The sequence below is a fragment of the Schistocerca gregaria genome, chromosome 1, assembly GCF_023897955.1.
Source record: "Schistocerca gregaria isolate iqSchGreg1 chromosome 1, iqSchGreg1.2, whole genome shotgun sequence".
NCBI classification, from domain to species: Eukaryota; Metazoa; Arthropoda; class Insecta; order Orthoptera; family Acrididae; genus Schistocerca; species Schistocerca gregaria.
In genome coordinates, this window is record NC_064920.1 from 1,093,684,026 (window position 1) to 1,093,701,825 (window position 17,800).

General features: G+C 46.3%; 1 protein-coding gene across 1 annotated transcript; it reads right to left on the minus strand.

Annotated features, from left to right (window-relative positions):
- Positions 1 to 433: 433 nt before the first annotated feature.
- On the minus strand, positions 434 to 17,469 carry LOC126282168 (prostaglandin reductase 1-like). The gene is made up of 3 exons (XM_049981695.1): positions 17,195 to 17,469; positions 3,729 to 4,076; positions 434 to 1,078 (listed from the first exon to the last, which is right to left on the minus strand). Exons 1-3 carry the CDS (start codon positions 17,393 to 17,395, stop codon positions 626 to 628), a joined length of 1,002 nt encoding a protein of 333 aa, XP_049837652.1. The 5' UTR covers positions 17,396 to 17,469; the 3' UTR covers positions 434 to 625.
- Positions 17,470 to 17,800: the final 331 nt, after the last annotated feature.

The window sequence follows — 17,800 nt, forward strand, 5'->3', positions numbered from 1 at the left end:
CAGAAGAGTATTGTCCGTTATCAGCTACTAAGACCTGGTGAATCCGCTAACGCTGATCGTTACCAACAGCAAATGATCGCCTTAAATCGAGTGTTATGTGAAAAACGGCCGGAATACGGATAAAGACAACACAAAGTCATATCGTTCCATGATAACGTTCCGTCACACACAGCAAAACGAGTCTGGAAAAAAAGGATCGATGCGTTCAGTTTCGAAATACTAGAGCTTGCGATTATTCTCCAGACGTGGCTCCGACCGATTAGCATATATTTGCATCACTGGGACGCGCTCCCACTGAACAACGCTTCAATTCGTATGAAAGTGTACGGAAATAACTCGCTGACTGGTTCGTTTCAAAAGAAGAACTGTTTTTTTGGCGTGGCATTCATAGTGTGCCGGAGAGATTTGAGAATATAAACAGCAATGGAGATTATTTTGGATGAAATATTGTTTATCAGTTTCAAACAGCAGAAGTGCGATTATTGGAATCAAATTCTGGTTTCATACTTGTGCACCTGGCATAGCTGCACATCATTCAAGTGTAGAGTGTCATTTTTCCAAAAGGCTTGCACACTTTACATGGTATTTCAAATAATTACATCCATTAAGTTATAATAAAGAATAATCACACTTTTACAACCGCTTTTCCCAAGTTTTCTCCCCTCAGCATGCCGATGAAAGCTCGTGGGGTGTTCTGGAAGCCCTCCGTGACGGTCTCCCGGTACTTGAGCTTTCCCTCCCTGATCCACTGCGCCATCTCCGTGAAGGCCTGGTCCCAGCGACCCCACCATCGACTGACCATGAAGCCCTCCATCCTAAGCTCCCTGCCAATCATGTGCATGTGGATGGCGGGCATCTTGGGGAGCTTTGACTCGTTGTAGCTGGAGATGAATCCACACAGGGAGATGCGACCGCCCTTCCTCATGTTGCTGATCACTACGTCGAACTGCTCCCCTCCCACGTTGTCGAAGAAGACGTCGACGCCGCCAGGAGCCGCCTCCTTCAAGGCCTTGTCCACGTTTGCCGTCTTGTAGTTGATGGCGTGGTCGAAACCTAGTTCTTCCTTCAGCCACTTAACCTGTGAACACAAGAAAAGAGATTGCAGGTGTTATTTACCAGTTACGTAGCTATTCTGAAGTACTCTGGGGTTTTAGAGGATGACTGTACGAGGTTTACAAGGAGCACGGTCAAATTTCAAGTATCTGTGGACAGAGCACTTCGCCAAGTTTTTAACTCACGCTGTAAGTGCTCAAAAATGGATCCTTTTGTGACACGGGAAACTTCAAATCGAGCGTGCAGTTTATTCGAGGTGCTGCTGTAGGGCAACGACACCGGTTCGCTGTTAACTGGGTTGCCAATATGCGGGAGCGAACTAATTCGCTGTGACAATACAAAGAGGAGAGGATGATTCGTCTAGTTTCTCTTACACGTATTTCTGCTGGAGAAGCGCCAAGCAACTACGTCAAGGCCCTTAAAACGAAACTAGATTTGGTGAGAAGCTCTATCCACTGATGTATGTCATTTCCCAGAATACTTCAGAATTTTCATCTAGTTATCTTCTGAGCCACAGAAGGAATTATGTGAATGGAATGGATATTAGTAGATGTGATGTACATGCACAGATAAACAAATGGTTACAGTTTCAGCAAAGCTGGATGATTTAGCCAAGTGGAGGAGCTTCACAAATTAAGCAGTTATTCGGCCTGGTATCGATTTACAGTTTTTTGGTTGCGTAGAGAGAGATATCTTACCTAATTCTGTACAACTGGTGCATTGGGGATTAAAAATCTCGAGATGGTTGGAAGGTACTCGCCCTTAACGCTCCGAGTATTCTCAATTGGGGAGAGATTCGGTGACCCTGCTGGCAAATGTAGGGTTTGCAAGCTCGAAAGGCAAGCAGTAAAAACTGTAGCCGTGAGCGTGCGGTCATTATCTTGCTGCAAGGTAAGCCCAGGATAGCTTGTCATTTACGACAGCTAAACAGAGCTTACAGTCTCGTGGACGTACCGCTGTGCTGCAAGGGTGGCGCCTAAATCCTGCTACAAAATGAAATGGTAGTCCGAACCAACACACTGTCTGTCGGCGTGTAAGGCGGGCGACAGTAACTTGTCATCTCACCGCCGTCTGGAGAGTCTCCACACACGTCTTTCCTGGTCGGCAATGTTAACATTGAAGTGGGACTCATTACTGAAGACAATTCTAATCCAGTTACAGAAATTCCAAGCCAAAGACATATTTGTAGAGGCCCTGGAGGCTGATAGGAAACCAGACTGACTGTCGCCAGCTTTTCTGCCTCTAAACGACAAGTGGTGATCTGAGACAATTCCTTTCATATCAGGGCCTCTGGTTGTCACCTGCGGCACCATTACAGTACAGCAGTACACCGACAGCTTTGTACACCGTTAGATCTGTTGCGCTTCATTGAAAGCCATCGTCAGTTTAAATTTCAGCTCAAGGCGAGAGTTTCTACTTCTTGTCTTCAAGCCTGACAAACACTACCTTGACCAGCAAGGTCCCTGGATCTGTCCCGAATTAAGAATATTTGGAGAATTGTGGGCAGGGCTTTTGACGATAAGACGTTACAATGGGACATTTTGTGGCACGATATCCCTCAGGAGGACATACAACTCTGTCAGTCAGTGCAAGCCAAAATAAGTGCTGGCCTAAGTGTCAGATTTGGACCAACATACTGTCTTGCTCAATTTTTGGAAGCTTGTGCATGTTACAGTTATTTCATAGGCAACTGCTGCTAGTCTTCTACCAGTGATCAGTGTGGTGGTCAGATCTGGTCCATCAGAACCTTGAGTAAACGTGCCCTTACGTTCCAAAGCACAGCACCATCAGGCCCCAAATGTTGCACTATTCGACCAGCCGGCCAAATGGAAACGCACAATGAGGTCCTTGTTAAACTCTTGTCTGGTTCTGATAATGCTGATTTCATGCAATCTCTGTATTCGTGGCGCAGTTCACGACGTTTATATGCATACCTGTTAGCCATATCTGAATTTCAACGTTTCTCCTTTTCTGTTACTCTATAGAATAGGAAGTTTAGCTCATCTCGTGATTGCGCAATGCGATTAAAATCTGTGGGACCCACATATTATATTTGTGTGAATGGGATGGGGAGCGGACAGAGATAAGGGACAAAACAATGAAGCCAATGACATTCGTTATTTGTGGTGAGGCTGACACAGCTTTCATTGGCATTAGGTTATGGTCCTAGACATCTTTCTGTACCTCCCGTTTCGTCTCCTTCTTTGAATCTCATCCTCAGAGACCATCAACACCTAGCCTATTAATTTTCCAATGTTAATTTGTGTAGATAGCTGCAACTTTCAACCACCCGACAGTGCGAGTCGGCCTTCCTTTGCGTTATTGCATGACGTGACAACGCGGTCTATGTTACCAATAAACAGTGGCAACTTTGGGTAGTTCATTGAGTTTATGTTTGATAACTGACTTGGTTTTCGCAGTCTCCGACGATGTTTCGTGCTTTAGAGGACACCTTGGAAGATGGCCTAATTTCCGTAGAAACGGTTTTACTAAGAACAGACGAAGAGGAAGGCAGTGACTGAATGAAATACCTGACAGTGAAAAGGAGTTGATATTCGTTCGAAATGAGCCATTGTGACGCATGGAGAATGAGTGAGAGGAACAAGAATTAGGACAGAAGACTGAGAAGTAGCGAAGGAATAGGTGGAGTGGATGAGCATATATAATGTGATTACCTTTAGGTCAGAGCCAGCTATGCCGATGACCTTGCAACCCTTGATGCGGGCTATCTGCCCCACTATGGAGCCCACGGCACCTGCTGCGCCATTCACGACCACCGTCTCCCCCGGCTTTGGATGGCAGATGTGGAGCAGTCCGAAGTAGGCGGTGGCTCCTGGCATTCCCAATACCCCCAGTGAGAGAGACAGTGGCAGGTCCCCAATGTCGGGCACCAGCATTGGCGGCAGGATGTCGTCAGCCGCCGGCGTTGGGTCCACCACCGTGCGGTCGCGGCAGCCCCAGTAACCGACCACGTGACGTCCCACTGGGTACTCCAATGACCGGCTATCTAAGATGCGCGCTACCTGCAATATAGTGCAAACGTTAACACTTGTACATCCACATCTACATCTACATGATTACTCTGCAGTTCACATTTAAGTGCTTGGCAGAGGGTTCATCGAACCACAATCATACTATCTCTCTACCATTCCACTCCCGAACAGCGCGGGAAAAACGAACTCGTAAACTTTTCTGTTCGAGCTCCGATTACTCTTATATTATTTTGATGATCATTCCTACCTATGTAGGTTGGGCTCAACAAAATATTGTCGCATTCGGAAGAGAAAGTTGGTGACTGAAATTTCGGAAATAGATCTCGCCGCGACGAAAAACGTCTTTGCTTTAATGACTTCCATCCCAATTCGCGTATCATATCTGCCACACTCTCTCACCTATTACGTGATAATACAAGACGAGCTGCCCTTTTTTGCACCCTTTCGATGTCCTCCGTCAATCCCAATTGGTAAGGATCCCACACCGCGCAGCAATATTCTAACAGAGGACGAAGGAGTGTAGTGTAAGCTGTCTCTTTAGTGGACTTGCATCTTCTAAGTGTCCTGCCAATGAAACAGCTCGCCTTCCCGACAATATTATCTATGTGGTCTTTCCAACTGAAGTTGTTCGTAATTTTTACTCCCAGGTACTTAATTGAATTGACATCCTTGAGAATTGTACTATTTATCAAGTAATCGAATTCTAACGGATTTCTTTTGGAGCTCATGTGGATCACCTCACACTCCTCGTTATTTAGCGTCAACTGCCACTTGCCACACCATACAGCAATCTTTTCTAAATCGCTTTGCATCTTATACTGGCCTTCGGATGACCTTACTAGATGGTAAATTACAGCATCATGTGCAAACAACCTGAGTTGCTTAGATTGTGACTCAGGTCATTTATATAGATCAGGAACAGCAGAGGTCCCAGGTCGCTTCCCTGGGGAACACCTGATATCACTTCAGTTTTACTCGATGATTTGCCATTTGTTACTACGAACTGCGATTTTCCTGACAGGAAATCACGAATCCAGTCGCTTAACTGAGACGATACCCCATAGGCACGCAGCTTGATGAGAAGCAGCTTGTTAGGAACGGTGTCAAAAGCCTTCCGGAAATCCAGGAAGACTTACTCAACCTAAGATCCCCTGTCGATAGAGGCCGTTACTTCGTGCGAATAAAGAACTAGCTGCGTTGCACAAGAACGATGGTTTCTGAAACAATGCGGATTACGTATCAATAGATCGTTCCCTTTGAGGTGATTCATAATGTTTGAACACAGTATATGCTCCCAAACCCTACTGCAAACAGACGTCAATGATATAGGTCTGTAGTTCGATGGATTACTCCCACTACCCTTCTTAAACACTGGTGCGACCTGCGCAATTTACCAATCTGTAGGTACAGATCTATGGGTGAGCGAGCGGTTGTATATGATTGCTAAGTAGGGAGCTACTGTATCAGCGTAATCTGAAAGGAACCTAATCGGTATACAATCTGGGCCTGAAGACTTGTCCGTATCAAGCGATTTCAGTAGCTTCGCAATCCCTAAGGTATATACTTCTAAGAAACTAATGCTAGCAACTGTCCGTGTTTCAAATTCTGGTATATTCAATTCGTCGTCCCTGATGAAGGAATCTCGGAAAACTGCGTTCAATAACTCCTCTTTAGCGGCACAGTCGTCGGTAACAGTACCATCGGCACTGCGCAGCGAAGGTATTGACTGCGTCTTGCCGCTTATGTACTTTACATACGACCAGAATTTCTTCGGATTTTCTACCAAATTTCGAGACAATGTTTCGTTGTGGAACCTATTAAAGGCATCTCGCATCGAAGTACGTGCCAAATTTCGCGCGTCTGTAAATTTTAGCCCATCTTCAGGATTTCGCGTTCTTCTGAACTTCGCATGCGTTTTCCGTTGCCTCTGCAACAGCGTTCGGACCTGTTTTGTGTACCATGGGGGATCAGTTCTATCTCTTACCAATTTATGAGGTATGAATCTCTCAATTAGTGTTGCTACTATGTCTTTGAGCCACATCTCGTCTACATTTGCATAGTCAGTTCGGAAGGTATGGAGAGTGTCTCTTAGGAAGGCTTCTAGTGACGCTTTATCCGCTTTTTTTAATAAAATTATTTTGCGTTTGTTTCTGGTGGATTTGGAAGAAACGGTTTTGAGCCTAGCTACAACGATCTTGTGATCACTAATCCCTGTATCAGTCATGATGCCCTCTATTAGCTCTGCATTGTTTGTGGCTAAGAGATCAAGTGTGTTTTCCCAACAATTCACAATTCGCGTGGGTTCGTGGACTAACTGCTCGAAATAATTTTCGGAGAAAGCATTTAGGACAATCTCCGAAGATGTTATCTGCCAAAATATTGAGGGAAGGTTGAAGTCTCCACCAACTATAACCGTATGAGTGGGGTATTTATTTGTTACGAGACTCAAATTTCCTCTGAACTGTTCAGCAACTATATCATCGGAGTCTTGGGTACGGTAGAAGGAGCCAATTATTAACTTAGTTCGGCTGTTAAGTATAACCTCCACCCATATCAATTCGCACGGAGTATCTACTTCGACTTCACTACAAGATAAACCACTACCGACAGACACAAACACTCCACCTCCAATTCTGCCTATTTCAGGCTTTAGCCAGCTTTCTGTGCCTATAACGATTTCAGCTTCTGTGCTTTCTATTAGCGCTTGAAGCTCAGGGACTTTCCCAGCGCAACTACAACAATTTGCAACTACAATTCCAACTGTTCCATGATCCAAGCACGTCCTGTATTTGCAATGCACACTTTGAGATTGGAGTCTGTTTTATTGGCCTTGGCAGGATTGGGACCTTCACGCAAATCTCTTACACTAAACTAGGTATCCTGGACATTTTACGTGACATTTATTAAGATGTGGCAGCCCTCTTTTCAAAAAATTAAAAAAACTGTATACAGAACACTAAACTTCACGTTATTTCAGTTGTTATGGTTTGTCTTGGGTCAACTTTACCTATAATCCCAAAATAAAAATTGGAGAGATGAATTTACTAGCTGAAAGGCGTCCAACAGAAAAGTCTCCCATATCAATTATCTTTACACGAGTTAAGCAGAGGTTGGAAAAGAAAGCATGTAAGCACTGTGAGAAATGCATGCTTGAATATATACACTACTGGCCATTAAAATTGCTACACCACGAAGATGACGTGCTACAGACGCGAAATTAAACAGACAGGAAGAAGATGCTGTGATATGCAAATGATTAGCTTTTCAGAGCACTCACACAAGGTTGGCACCGGTGACGACACCTATAACGTGCTGACATGAGGAAAGTTTCCAACCGATTTCTCATACACAAACAGCAGTTGACTGGCGTTGCCTGGTGAAACGTTGTTGTGATTCCTCGTTTAAGGAGGAGAAATGCGTACCATCACGTTTCCGATTTTGATAAAGGTCGGATTGTAGCCTATCGCGATTGCGGTTTATCATATCGCGACATTGCTGCTCGCGTTGGTCGAGATCCAATGACTGTGAGCATAATATGGAAACGGTGGGTTCAGGAGGGGAATACGGAACGCCGTGCTGGAACCCAACGGCCTCATTTTACTATCATTAGAGATGACAGGCATCTTATCCGCATGGCTGTAACGGATCGTGCAGCCACGTCTCGATCCCTGGGTCAATAGATGGGGACGTTTACAAGTCAAAAGCCATCTGCACGAACAGTTCGACGACGTTGGCAGCAGCATGGACTATCAGCTCGGAGACCATGGATGCGGTTACCCTTGACGCTGCAACACAGACAGGAGCGCCTGCGATGGTGTACTCAACGACGAACCTGGGTGCACGAATGGATGAATCCAGGTTCTGTTTACAGCATCATGATGGTCGCATCCATGTTTGGCGACATCGCAGTGAACGCACATTAGAACGGTGTATTCATCATCGCCATACTGGCGTATCACCAGGTGTGATGGTATGGGGTGCCATTGGTTACACGTCTCGGTCAGCTCTTGTTAGCATTGACGGCACTTTGAACTGGGGAAGTTACATTTAAGATGTGTTATGACCCATGGCTCTTCCATTCATCCGATCCCTGCGAAACCCTACATGTCAACAGGATAATGCACGACCCAAAACTTGCAAGTCCTGTACGGGCATTTCTGGATACAGAAAATGTTTTACTGCTGCTCTGGCCAGCACATTCTCCAGATCTCTCTCCAATTGAAAACGTGTTGGCAATGGTGGCCAAGCAATGGCTCATCACAATACGCCAGTCACTATTCTCGATAAACTGTGGTATCGTGTTGTAGCTGGATGGGCAACTGTACCTGTAGACGCCATCTTAGCACTGTTTGACTCATTGTCCAGGCGAATCAAGGCCGTTATTAGGGCCAGAGATGGTTGTTCAGGGTACTGGTTTCTCACGACCTATGCACCCAAATTGTGTGAAAATTAATCACATGTCAGTTCTAGTATAATATATTTGTCCAATGAATACCCGTTTATCATCTGCATTTCTTCTTGGTGTAGAAATTTTAATGGCCAGTAGTGTAAGTAGAATGCACCCTGACCTGGAGGTTGCGCTTTTGTATGTGGTCTCAGACAGTACCTGTGCAATGTTGTGAGCACGTTGGTAGTATATATGGCGGAGCACGCAGTCTTTATACACTCCTGGAAATTGAAATAAGAACACCGTGAATTCACTGTCCCACGAAGGGGAAACTTTATTGACACATTCCTGGGGTCAGATACATCACATGATCACACTGACAGAACCACAGGCACATAGACACAGGCAACAGAGCATGCACAATGTCGGCACTAGTACAGGGTATATCCACCTTTCGCAGCAATGCAGGCTGCTATTCTCCCATGGCGACGATCGTAGAGATGCTGGATGTAGTCCTGTGGAACGGCTTGACATGCCATTTCCACCTGGCGCCTCAGTCGGACCAGCGTTCGTGCTGGACGTGCAGACCGTGTGAGACGACGCTTCATCCAGTCCCAAACATGCTCAATGGGGGACAGATCCGGAGATCTTGCTGGCCAAGGTAGTTGACTTACACCTTCTAGAGCACGTTGGGTGGCACGGGATACATGCGGACGTGCATTGTCCTGTTGGAACAGCAAGTTCCCTTGCCGGTCTAGGAATGGTAGACGATGGGTTCGATGACGGTTTGGATGTACCGTGCACTATTGAGTGTCCCCTTGACGATCACCAGAGGTGTACGGCCAGTGTAGGAGATCGCTCCCCACACCATGATGCCGGGTGTTGGCCCTGTGTGCCTCGGTCGTATGCAGTCCTGATTGTGGCGCTCACCTGCACGGCGCCAAACACGCATACGACCATCATTGGCACCAAGGCAGAAGCAACTCTCATCGCTGAAGACAACACGTCTCCATTCGTCCCTCCATTCACGCCTGTCGCGACACCACTGGAGGCGGGCTGCACGATGTTGGGGCGTGAGCGGAAGACGGCGTAAAGGTGTGCGGGACCGTGGCCCAGCTTCATGGAGACGGCGTGCATCCGTGCGTCGCTGCGGGCCGGTCCCAGGTCGACGGGTACGTGCACCTTCCGCCGACCACTGGTGACAACATCGATGTACTGTGGAGACCTCACGCCCCACGTGTTGAGCAATTCGGCGGTACGTCCACCCGGCCTCCCGCATGCCCACTATACACCCTCGCTCAAAGTCCGTCAACTGCACATACGGTTCACGTCCACGCTGTCGCGGCATGCTACCAGTGTTAAAGACTGCGATGGAGCTCCGTATGCCACGGCAAAGTGGCTGACACTGACGGCGGCGGTGCACAAATGCTGCGCAGCTAGCGCCATTCGACGGCCAACACCGCGGTTCCTGGTGTGTCCGCTGTGCCGTGCGTGTGATCATTGCTTATACAGCCCTCTCGCAGTGTCCGGAGCAAGTATGGTGGGTCTGACACACCGGTGTCAATGTGTTCTTTTTTCCATTTCCAGGAGTGTATTATATTTGTTCTAGACTGACGTCTTTGTATACAGGAATTGGACGAAAAGTGGAAACACTGCAGACGATAACTAAGCTTGCAACTACTGTTGTTGTATTTGAAGACGAGGAGATTACTGTTTAATGTCCCGTCGTCGATGAGGTCATTAACGACGGAGGAGAAGCTCTGGTCAGGGAAGGTTGGGGAATGAAATCAGCTGCGCCATTTCGTGGGAAACATCCCAGGATTTACCTGAAGGGATTTAGAGAAATGACAAAAAACCTAAATGAGAATGGCCGGACCTAGGTTTAAACCGTAGTCCTACCGAATGTGCTTCCAGTGTGATAAGCACTATGCCACTTCGCCCGGTTGTTGTACTTTACCACAAAAGGCACCTGTACAATGTCCTCAATACGTTTCAAATGTAAATAGTGGTGAGATTAGTGTTCCATGCAACTGCGAATGCATTACGTCAGAGATGAGCGAATTCGATCATAGAAAAATTGTTGGTGCTAGAATGGTAGGTGCTCCCATAAAAAGGTAGCCGAAATGTTTGGTATTTCAACAGACATCTTACAGAAGATACGTAAACCTAGGTAAGTCAAAACAAGGACGAAAGTGTGTGTCGTGTGATAGTCACAGACGGTGATGATTGTGATGAAAAATATAACAAGACCACAGCTACAGAACCGAATGTTACACTCGTAAAACCTGTCAGCACCTAAACGCAAAGAAGGGAGCTCCATAAGAAGAGAACTGCATACCGAATTGAAAATCGAAAACCGTTCACGGTGATACAGATGCTCATAAAAGTACAGCGTTGTATTAAAGCCGTAAAGCGTGGTCTGTGCATCAGTGGAAGAAAGTCACTTTTTTCCTTCCCAGAAATGAAGCATAGCAGCCATATCACGGTATTCAATGATCCCCATGGCTACTGATGAAAGTAGCATTACTGACAAGGGTTATATGATATTTAGGCTGATCATGTCGAACTCATGGTACACTGTTTCTTCCCAAATGATTACGCTGTGTTCCAAGACGATGTGGCCCATGGTGACCCAGCCCATATCGCCCAGGAATTGTTTTGTGAGCTCGAAAATGAGCTGCCGCATCTTTTATGTGTACTACAGTCATCAAATTTCAATAGTATTGAAGCATTGTGGTCTCTTGTGGAGAGAAGGGTCGCTATCCACCACCATCATCGCCACAAGATTTTGCCACAATTTGGAAAAAGAAAGGTAACAGATTTGCCTGCCAAGAGCACAGATACTGTTTTTACCCATTCCACGAAGAATGGAAGCTCTTTTCAATGTCAACGGGTTTCTTACATCGTATTAGTCGTGGTAACGTGCTGCGTTTATCGTGTTACCATATTTTTGTCAGGCTCCTGCGATCCGCTGGCGAGATGCAAAACTACTCAGCGCATGGATTGCAGCTGCAAGCTATGCTGCAGTACTTGGCTGCAAAGCGAAGGTACACCGACACGCCAATAACACTGATAAAGGCATGAGTACTCAAATACAGAGATATGTAAACAGGCAGTGGTTTATCCGGAGCTGCGGCCGGCAAGGCCCATATAAGACAACAAGTGTCTGGCGCAGTTGTTAGATCGGTCACTGCTGCTACAATGACAGGTTATCAAGACTTGTGTGAGTTTGAACGTGGTGTATAGTCGACAGACGAGCCATTCGAAACAGCATCTCTGAGGTAGCGATGAGGTAGGGATTTTCCCATATGACCATTGCACGAGTGTACCGTGAATATCAGGAATCCGGGAAAACATCAAATCTCCGACATCGCTGCTGCAGGAAAATAAGATCCTGCACGAACAGGACCGCCGGTCGGACTGGCCGAGCGGTTCTAGGCGCTACATTCTGGAACCGCGTGACTGCTACGGTCACAGGTTCGAATCCTGCCTCGGGGATGAATGTTTGTGATGTCCTTAGGTTAGTTAGGTTTAAGTAGTTCTAAGTTCTAGGGGACTGATGACCTTAGATGTTAAGTCCCACAGTACTCAGAGCCATTTGAACCATTAGATCGGGACCAACGGCGACTGAAGAGAATCGTTCAACATCACACACGCACAACACTTCAACAAATCACTGCAAATTTCAGTGCTGGGCCATCAACAAGTGTCAGCTTTTGAACCATTCAGCGAAACATTATCGATATGGGCTTTCGGAGCCAAAGGCCAAGTCGTGTACTCTTGATGACTGCACGACACAAAGCTTTACGCCTCTCCTCGGCCCGTCATCACCGACATTGGACTGTTGATGAAAGCAAACGTGCTGCCTGGTTGGACGAGTCTCGTTTCAGATTGTATCGAGTGGATGGACATTTACAGGTATGGAGGCAACGTCATGAATCCATGGACCCTGCATGTCAGAAGGGGACTGTTCAATCTGCTGCAGGCTCTGTATAGGTTTGAGGCGATTGCAATTGGAGTGCGATGGAAACCGTGATACGTCTAGATACGACTCTGACAGGTGACACATACGGAAGTATCCTGTCTGATCACCTGCATCCATTCATATCCATTGTGGATTTCGACGAACTTGGGAAATTTCAGCGGCAAAATGCGACACCCCAAACGTCCAGAATTGTTACCGAGTAGCTCCAGAAACACTCTTCCAAGTTTAAACTTTTCCGCTGACCATCTAACACACCAGACATTAACATTATTGAGCATATCTGGGATGCCTTGCAATGTGCGATAGAACCGCGGTATTGACCGTCTAGGCATGGCTGAACTACAGACAACACGAGCCGTGTACTTCCTCCCTGGTGGAATGACTGGAACTGATCGGCTCTCGGACCTCCTCTGTCTAATAGGCTGTGCTCACGCATGGTTGTTTACAACTTTGGGCGGGTTTAGTGAGATCTCTGAATAGTCAAACGGACTGTGTCTGTGATACAGTATCTACAGTCAACGACTATCTTCAGGAGTTCTGGGAACCGGAGTGATGCAAAACTTTTTTTGATGTGTGTAAAACAGGAAAACATAGAACTTACAAAAAAAAGAAAACAATCTGTTAGAAAATCGCTATCCTCAAAATCGTGAAACACCTAAGACACTTGCACAGGATCCCGACACAACTACGTTTTTGCTTTCTGACCGTATCAGCAGTAAAACAGTGAAGTCTTCACTCTCACTCCCGTGAAACTATTGAAGAATGTACAAATTTGTACCCTAAAAATATTTTAGCTAATTACGAAATACTTCAGGTTGGCACTTACGTAAGGTTTTCTAATGTGTCATTTATGTTGTAGCGTTTCCTCTTTTAAGGGTAACGTGGTTAACTGCTATAATTTTTTATATAAAATTGGTTAATGTTATGGTCAGACGCCTTTTCATTGTGCGTATCTGCGACTCAGCATCTCCGCTATATGGTGAAAAAGTATTTCAAACGGCTCTGAGCACTATGGGACGTAACTTCTGTGGTCATCAGTCCCCTAGAACGTAGAACTACGTAAACCTGACTAACCTAAGGACATCACACACATCCATGCCCGAGGCAGGATTCGGACCTGCGACCGTAGCAGTCGCGCGGCTCCAGACTTTATCGCCTAGAACCGCTCAGCCACCGAGGCTGAGTAGCAACTTCCGTTCTGATCCATCCTGGATTTTCAGTTGTTTGAGACAATATATTGCTTGAACAGGTCCACTTACGAGTGAAATGTGTTTCCTTTACACTTTGGACTACAGTCAGAATGGGTATTATAGCCATAAATGAGGCAAGGTGGTATTTTTGATCAAATCACTTGCATCAGAAGCTAATGTTTGGCAAACTACCGTAGTAAATGTCGGCTTCAAGTTTGTGACGTCATGAAAATTCTCCTCAATACACTGCCATAAGGCTCATAACATTTTCAGTCTGTGGTTTTAAGTTCGTTGCGGAAACCTACAATGGTATTATAGGTTTTTTGGTTCAACTGTTAAATAGAGCTACAGTGCGGAACGTCGTTGTTGGAGTCAGATGCTAATCTAGGGTCCTAGTTAAGACTTTTATGCTGTTAACATAATTTTTCCCAAGAGAAATCAAGATAGCCATCTTAATGTCGTTGTTATTCAGAGACTAATTATAGGTGGTGGTGGTGGTTAGTGTTTAACGTCCCGTCGACAACGAGGTCATTAGAGACGGAGCACAAGCTCGTGTTAGGGAAGGATTGGGAAGGAAATCGGCCGTGCCCTTTCAAAGGAACCATCCCGGCATTTGCCTGAAAAGATTTAGGGAAATCACGGTAAACCTAAATCAGGATGCCTGGAGACGGGATTGAACCGTCGTCCTCCCGAATACGAGTCCAGTGTGCTAACCACTGTGCCGCCTCGCTCGGTGACTAATTATAATAACAGACTTAAATTATGATAACAGACTTACATTTTTGATGAACATCAGTACTCGGAAGTGGAGGCTGTCAAATACACTCCTGGAAATGGAAAAAAGAACACATTGACACCGGTGTGTCAGACCCACCATACTTGCTCCGGAGACTGCGAGAGGGCTGTACAAGCAATGATCACACGCACGGCACAGCGGACACACCAGGAACCGCGGTGTTGGCATCGAATGGCGCTAGCTGCGCAGCATTTGTGCATCGCCGCCGTCAGTGTCAGCCAGTTTGCCGTGGCATACGGAGCTCCATCGCAGTCTTTAACACTGGTAGCATGCCATGACAGCGTGGACGTGAACCGTATGTGCAGTTGACGGACTTTGAGCGAGGGCGTATAGTGGGCATGCGGGACGCCGGGTGGACGTACCGCCGAATTGCTCAACACGTGGGGCGTGAGGTCTCCACAGTACATCGATGTTGTCGCCAGTGGTCGGCGGAAGGTGCACGTGCCCGTCGACCTGGGACCAGACCGCAGCGACGCACGGATGCACGCCAAGACCGTAGGATCCTACACAGTGCCGTAGGGGACCGCACCGCCACTTCCCAGCAAATTAGAGACACTGTTGCTCCTGGGGTATCGGCGAGGACCATTCGCAACCGTCTCCATGAAGCTGGGCTACGGTCCCGCACACCGTTAGGCAGTCTTCTGCTCACGCCCCAACATCGTGCAGCCCGCCTCCAGTGGTGTCGCGACAGGCGTGAATGGAGGGACGAATGGAGACGTGTCGTCTTCAGCGATGAGAGTCGCTTCTGCCTTGGTGCCAATGATGGTCGTATGCGTGTTTGGCGCCGTGCAGGTGAGCGCCACAATCAGGACTGCATACGACCGAGGCACACAGGGCCAACACCCGGCATCATGGTGTGGGGAGCGATCTCCTACACTGGCCGTACACCTGTGGTGATCGTCGAGGCGACACTGAATAGTGCAAGGTACATCCAAACCGTAATCGAACCCATCGTTCTACCATTCCTAGACCGGCAAGGGAACTTGCTGTTCCAACAAGACAATGCACGTCCGCATGTATCCCCAGCCACCCAACGTGCTCTAGAAGGTGTAAGTCAACTACCCTGGCCAGCAAGATCTCCGGATCTGTCCCCCATTGAGCATGTTAGGGACTGGATGAAGCGTCGTCTCACGCGGTCTGCACGTCCAGCACGAACGCTGGTCCAACTGAGGCGCCAGGTGGAAATGGCGTGGCAAGCCGTTCCACAGGACTACATCCAGCATCTCTACGATCGTCTCCATGGGAAAATAGCAGCCTGCATTGCTGCGAAAGGTGGATATACACTGTACTAGTGCCGACATTGTGCATGCTCTGTTGCCTGTGTCTATGTGCCTGTGGTTCTGTCAGTGTGACCATGTGATGTATCTGACCCCAGGAATGTGTCAATAAAGTTTCCCCTTCGTGGGACAATGAATTCACGGTGTTCTTATTTCAATTTCCAGGAGTGTATATTTTACATAAATTAATCCTCCTTTAAAGAAAAGAGCCCACCACAACGCAGTGAAACATAATTAATGGAGAAATAACTATATTTCCGAAAATGCAAACATTACAGTGATACGCAATCGAGAAACTTCACAACACTTGCTAATGAAAATAAAATGTTCTTAAAAAATTGTTAACACATTCTTTTTACACTCTCACCGAACTTAAATAAGACACAATATATACAATTATCCATTGCACGAGGTCAGATGTGTTCAAACAAACAAAATGTTTATAACTCTCTTATGTTTACGTTAACAGTAACAAGCATTTAAAATTCCATATCATAGAGTTAAAACGTACAAGCTCTGCAGCTGGCAAGTTGTGGGTAATAGCACACTTTGAAAATGGAAATACCACACACATGACATAGTTTTTGAACTGCCACTCTCTACCTTACGTCATCATTTTATTCCGAGCGTATAATCGACGTCAGCACAGAAACTATGGTGGTAGCTGGAGCTAACGACGGTAAACAACATTTGTGCATTCTATCTGTCCTTATGAGCAGGTACTGTTAAGTAATTGACGTGTCACCATCGCGTGCCAATGTTGTTGTGTCAAAAACTGCAACGGAACAAGAGTTTCTAAATCAAGTGTTAAAGACATTTTCCAGAATGTTTTGATGAGAAAAAAGTGTGAGCAACTCATGTCCCACTCACCTTGACCTCAGAGCAAAAGCATCGAGTGGACGTCTACCGCAAGCCGATTGAAAGGCAAAACGCGAACTATTATTTCCTTGAAAAAAATCATGATGTGGACGAAACTTGCTGTTATCAGCCTAGCAGGAAACGACCAAGTGCAGAAATTCACAAACAGGGTTAACGCTTTGACGTCATAACAGACACTCAAGCCAATGTGACCTGTCAGTTAATCATCCCAAAGAGGGACTACCCTCGTAGTTTCACTTAGTTGTATTAACGTTCTGTGCGTTGCACTAAAGTGAGTTGGGGGGGGGGGGGGGGAGGGGTATGCAGAACAACCATGGCATTAAAACCGCCATGCTAAGTTTCGAACATTTTCTATTAATCCAGTTGTGAAACGTTTTGAGCTGATCGTGTGTTCTGAGGTAGTTCTTCGTTGGGGAATAGAGAGTTCCTCTTACAGAAGAGAATAGAAATCAAATCGTAGTTTAATAAGTTTTAGCAGTGCACCCTACGATAACGCTAGTGGTACCTGATGTAATTAAGTATGTAGTTCATGATGTTTTAAGGAGATTTCTCTTTTCGGAAATCGTTTTATACCGCTGAAACATAATCACTGTGTTTTCTCATATATATTTTGTACTGCTTGTGAAGCACATACCTGCGCCCCAACCATGGTGCTGCCAACCTTGTGCTTATGAGTGCTGGACCGCTGAAACGGGTCCACGCTGATGTATTCGGCTTCACACAATATCTGACCATCCTGAAGCGCTCGAAGCTCTTCGGCCTCTATCTTGAAGTCGGTGATTTTTGGCTCTCCCTCGAACTGGCTCGCGATGACGATCTTCCGAGCCTTTGGCATTGCTCTCGCTTTCTGGCCGTAAGCTTGATTTTCTAAGGAAGCCAACTGTTTGCAGGAAAAGACGCAGCGTTGCGTCTGTTGATGCAGCGACTTTGCACCTAGTAGCTCTCTGAGCCTTATCACTTTTTATTCTAATATCTTCTGTGATACGGGGAAGAGATAATGTTCCTAGGTGTAGATAAGTCTATAGTCGCAAACAAACACGCGCGCAGAGTACGCCAGAAACGTCACATCCGCACAGAAAAGCCATTCGGCAGTTGTATCGTTCAAAATAAGCTGGTATTCTGTACGTCGTTCACTGTACTTATTTCAAATTTCTGGTCAAGAGAAGTCTATTAGCATAAAAGGTAGGCCTTAATTTGAGAAAGAAGCTTCTGATAACGTACATTTGGAGCACTGCAGTGA

What these genes read in the sequence shown, in the direction of transcription:
- LOC126282168 (XM_049981695.1), bottom strand. Translation starts at nt 17,395, where the DNA reads ATGCCAAAGGCTCGGAAGATCGTCATCGCGAGCCAGTTCGAGGGAGAG. An exon ending in GCACCATGGTTGGGGCGCAG is followed by an intron (nt 4,077 to 17,194) that starts GTATGTGCTTCA and finishes ACTATATTGCAG; the next exon opens with GTAGCGCGCATCTTAGATAG. An exon ending in TAGCTGGCTCTGACCTAAAG is followed by an intron (nt 1,079 to 3,728) that starts GTAATCACATTA and finishes TTGTGTTCACAG; the next exon opens with GTTAAGTGGCTGAAGGAAGA.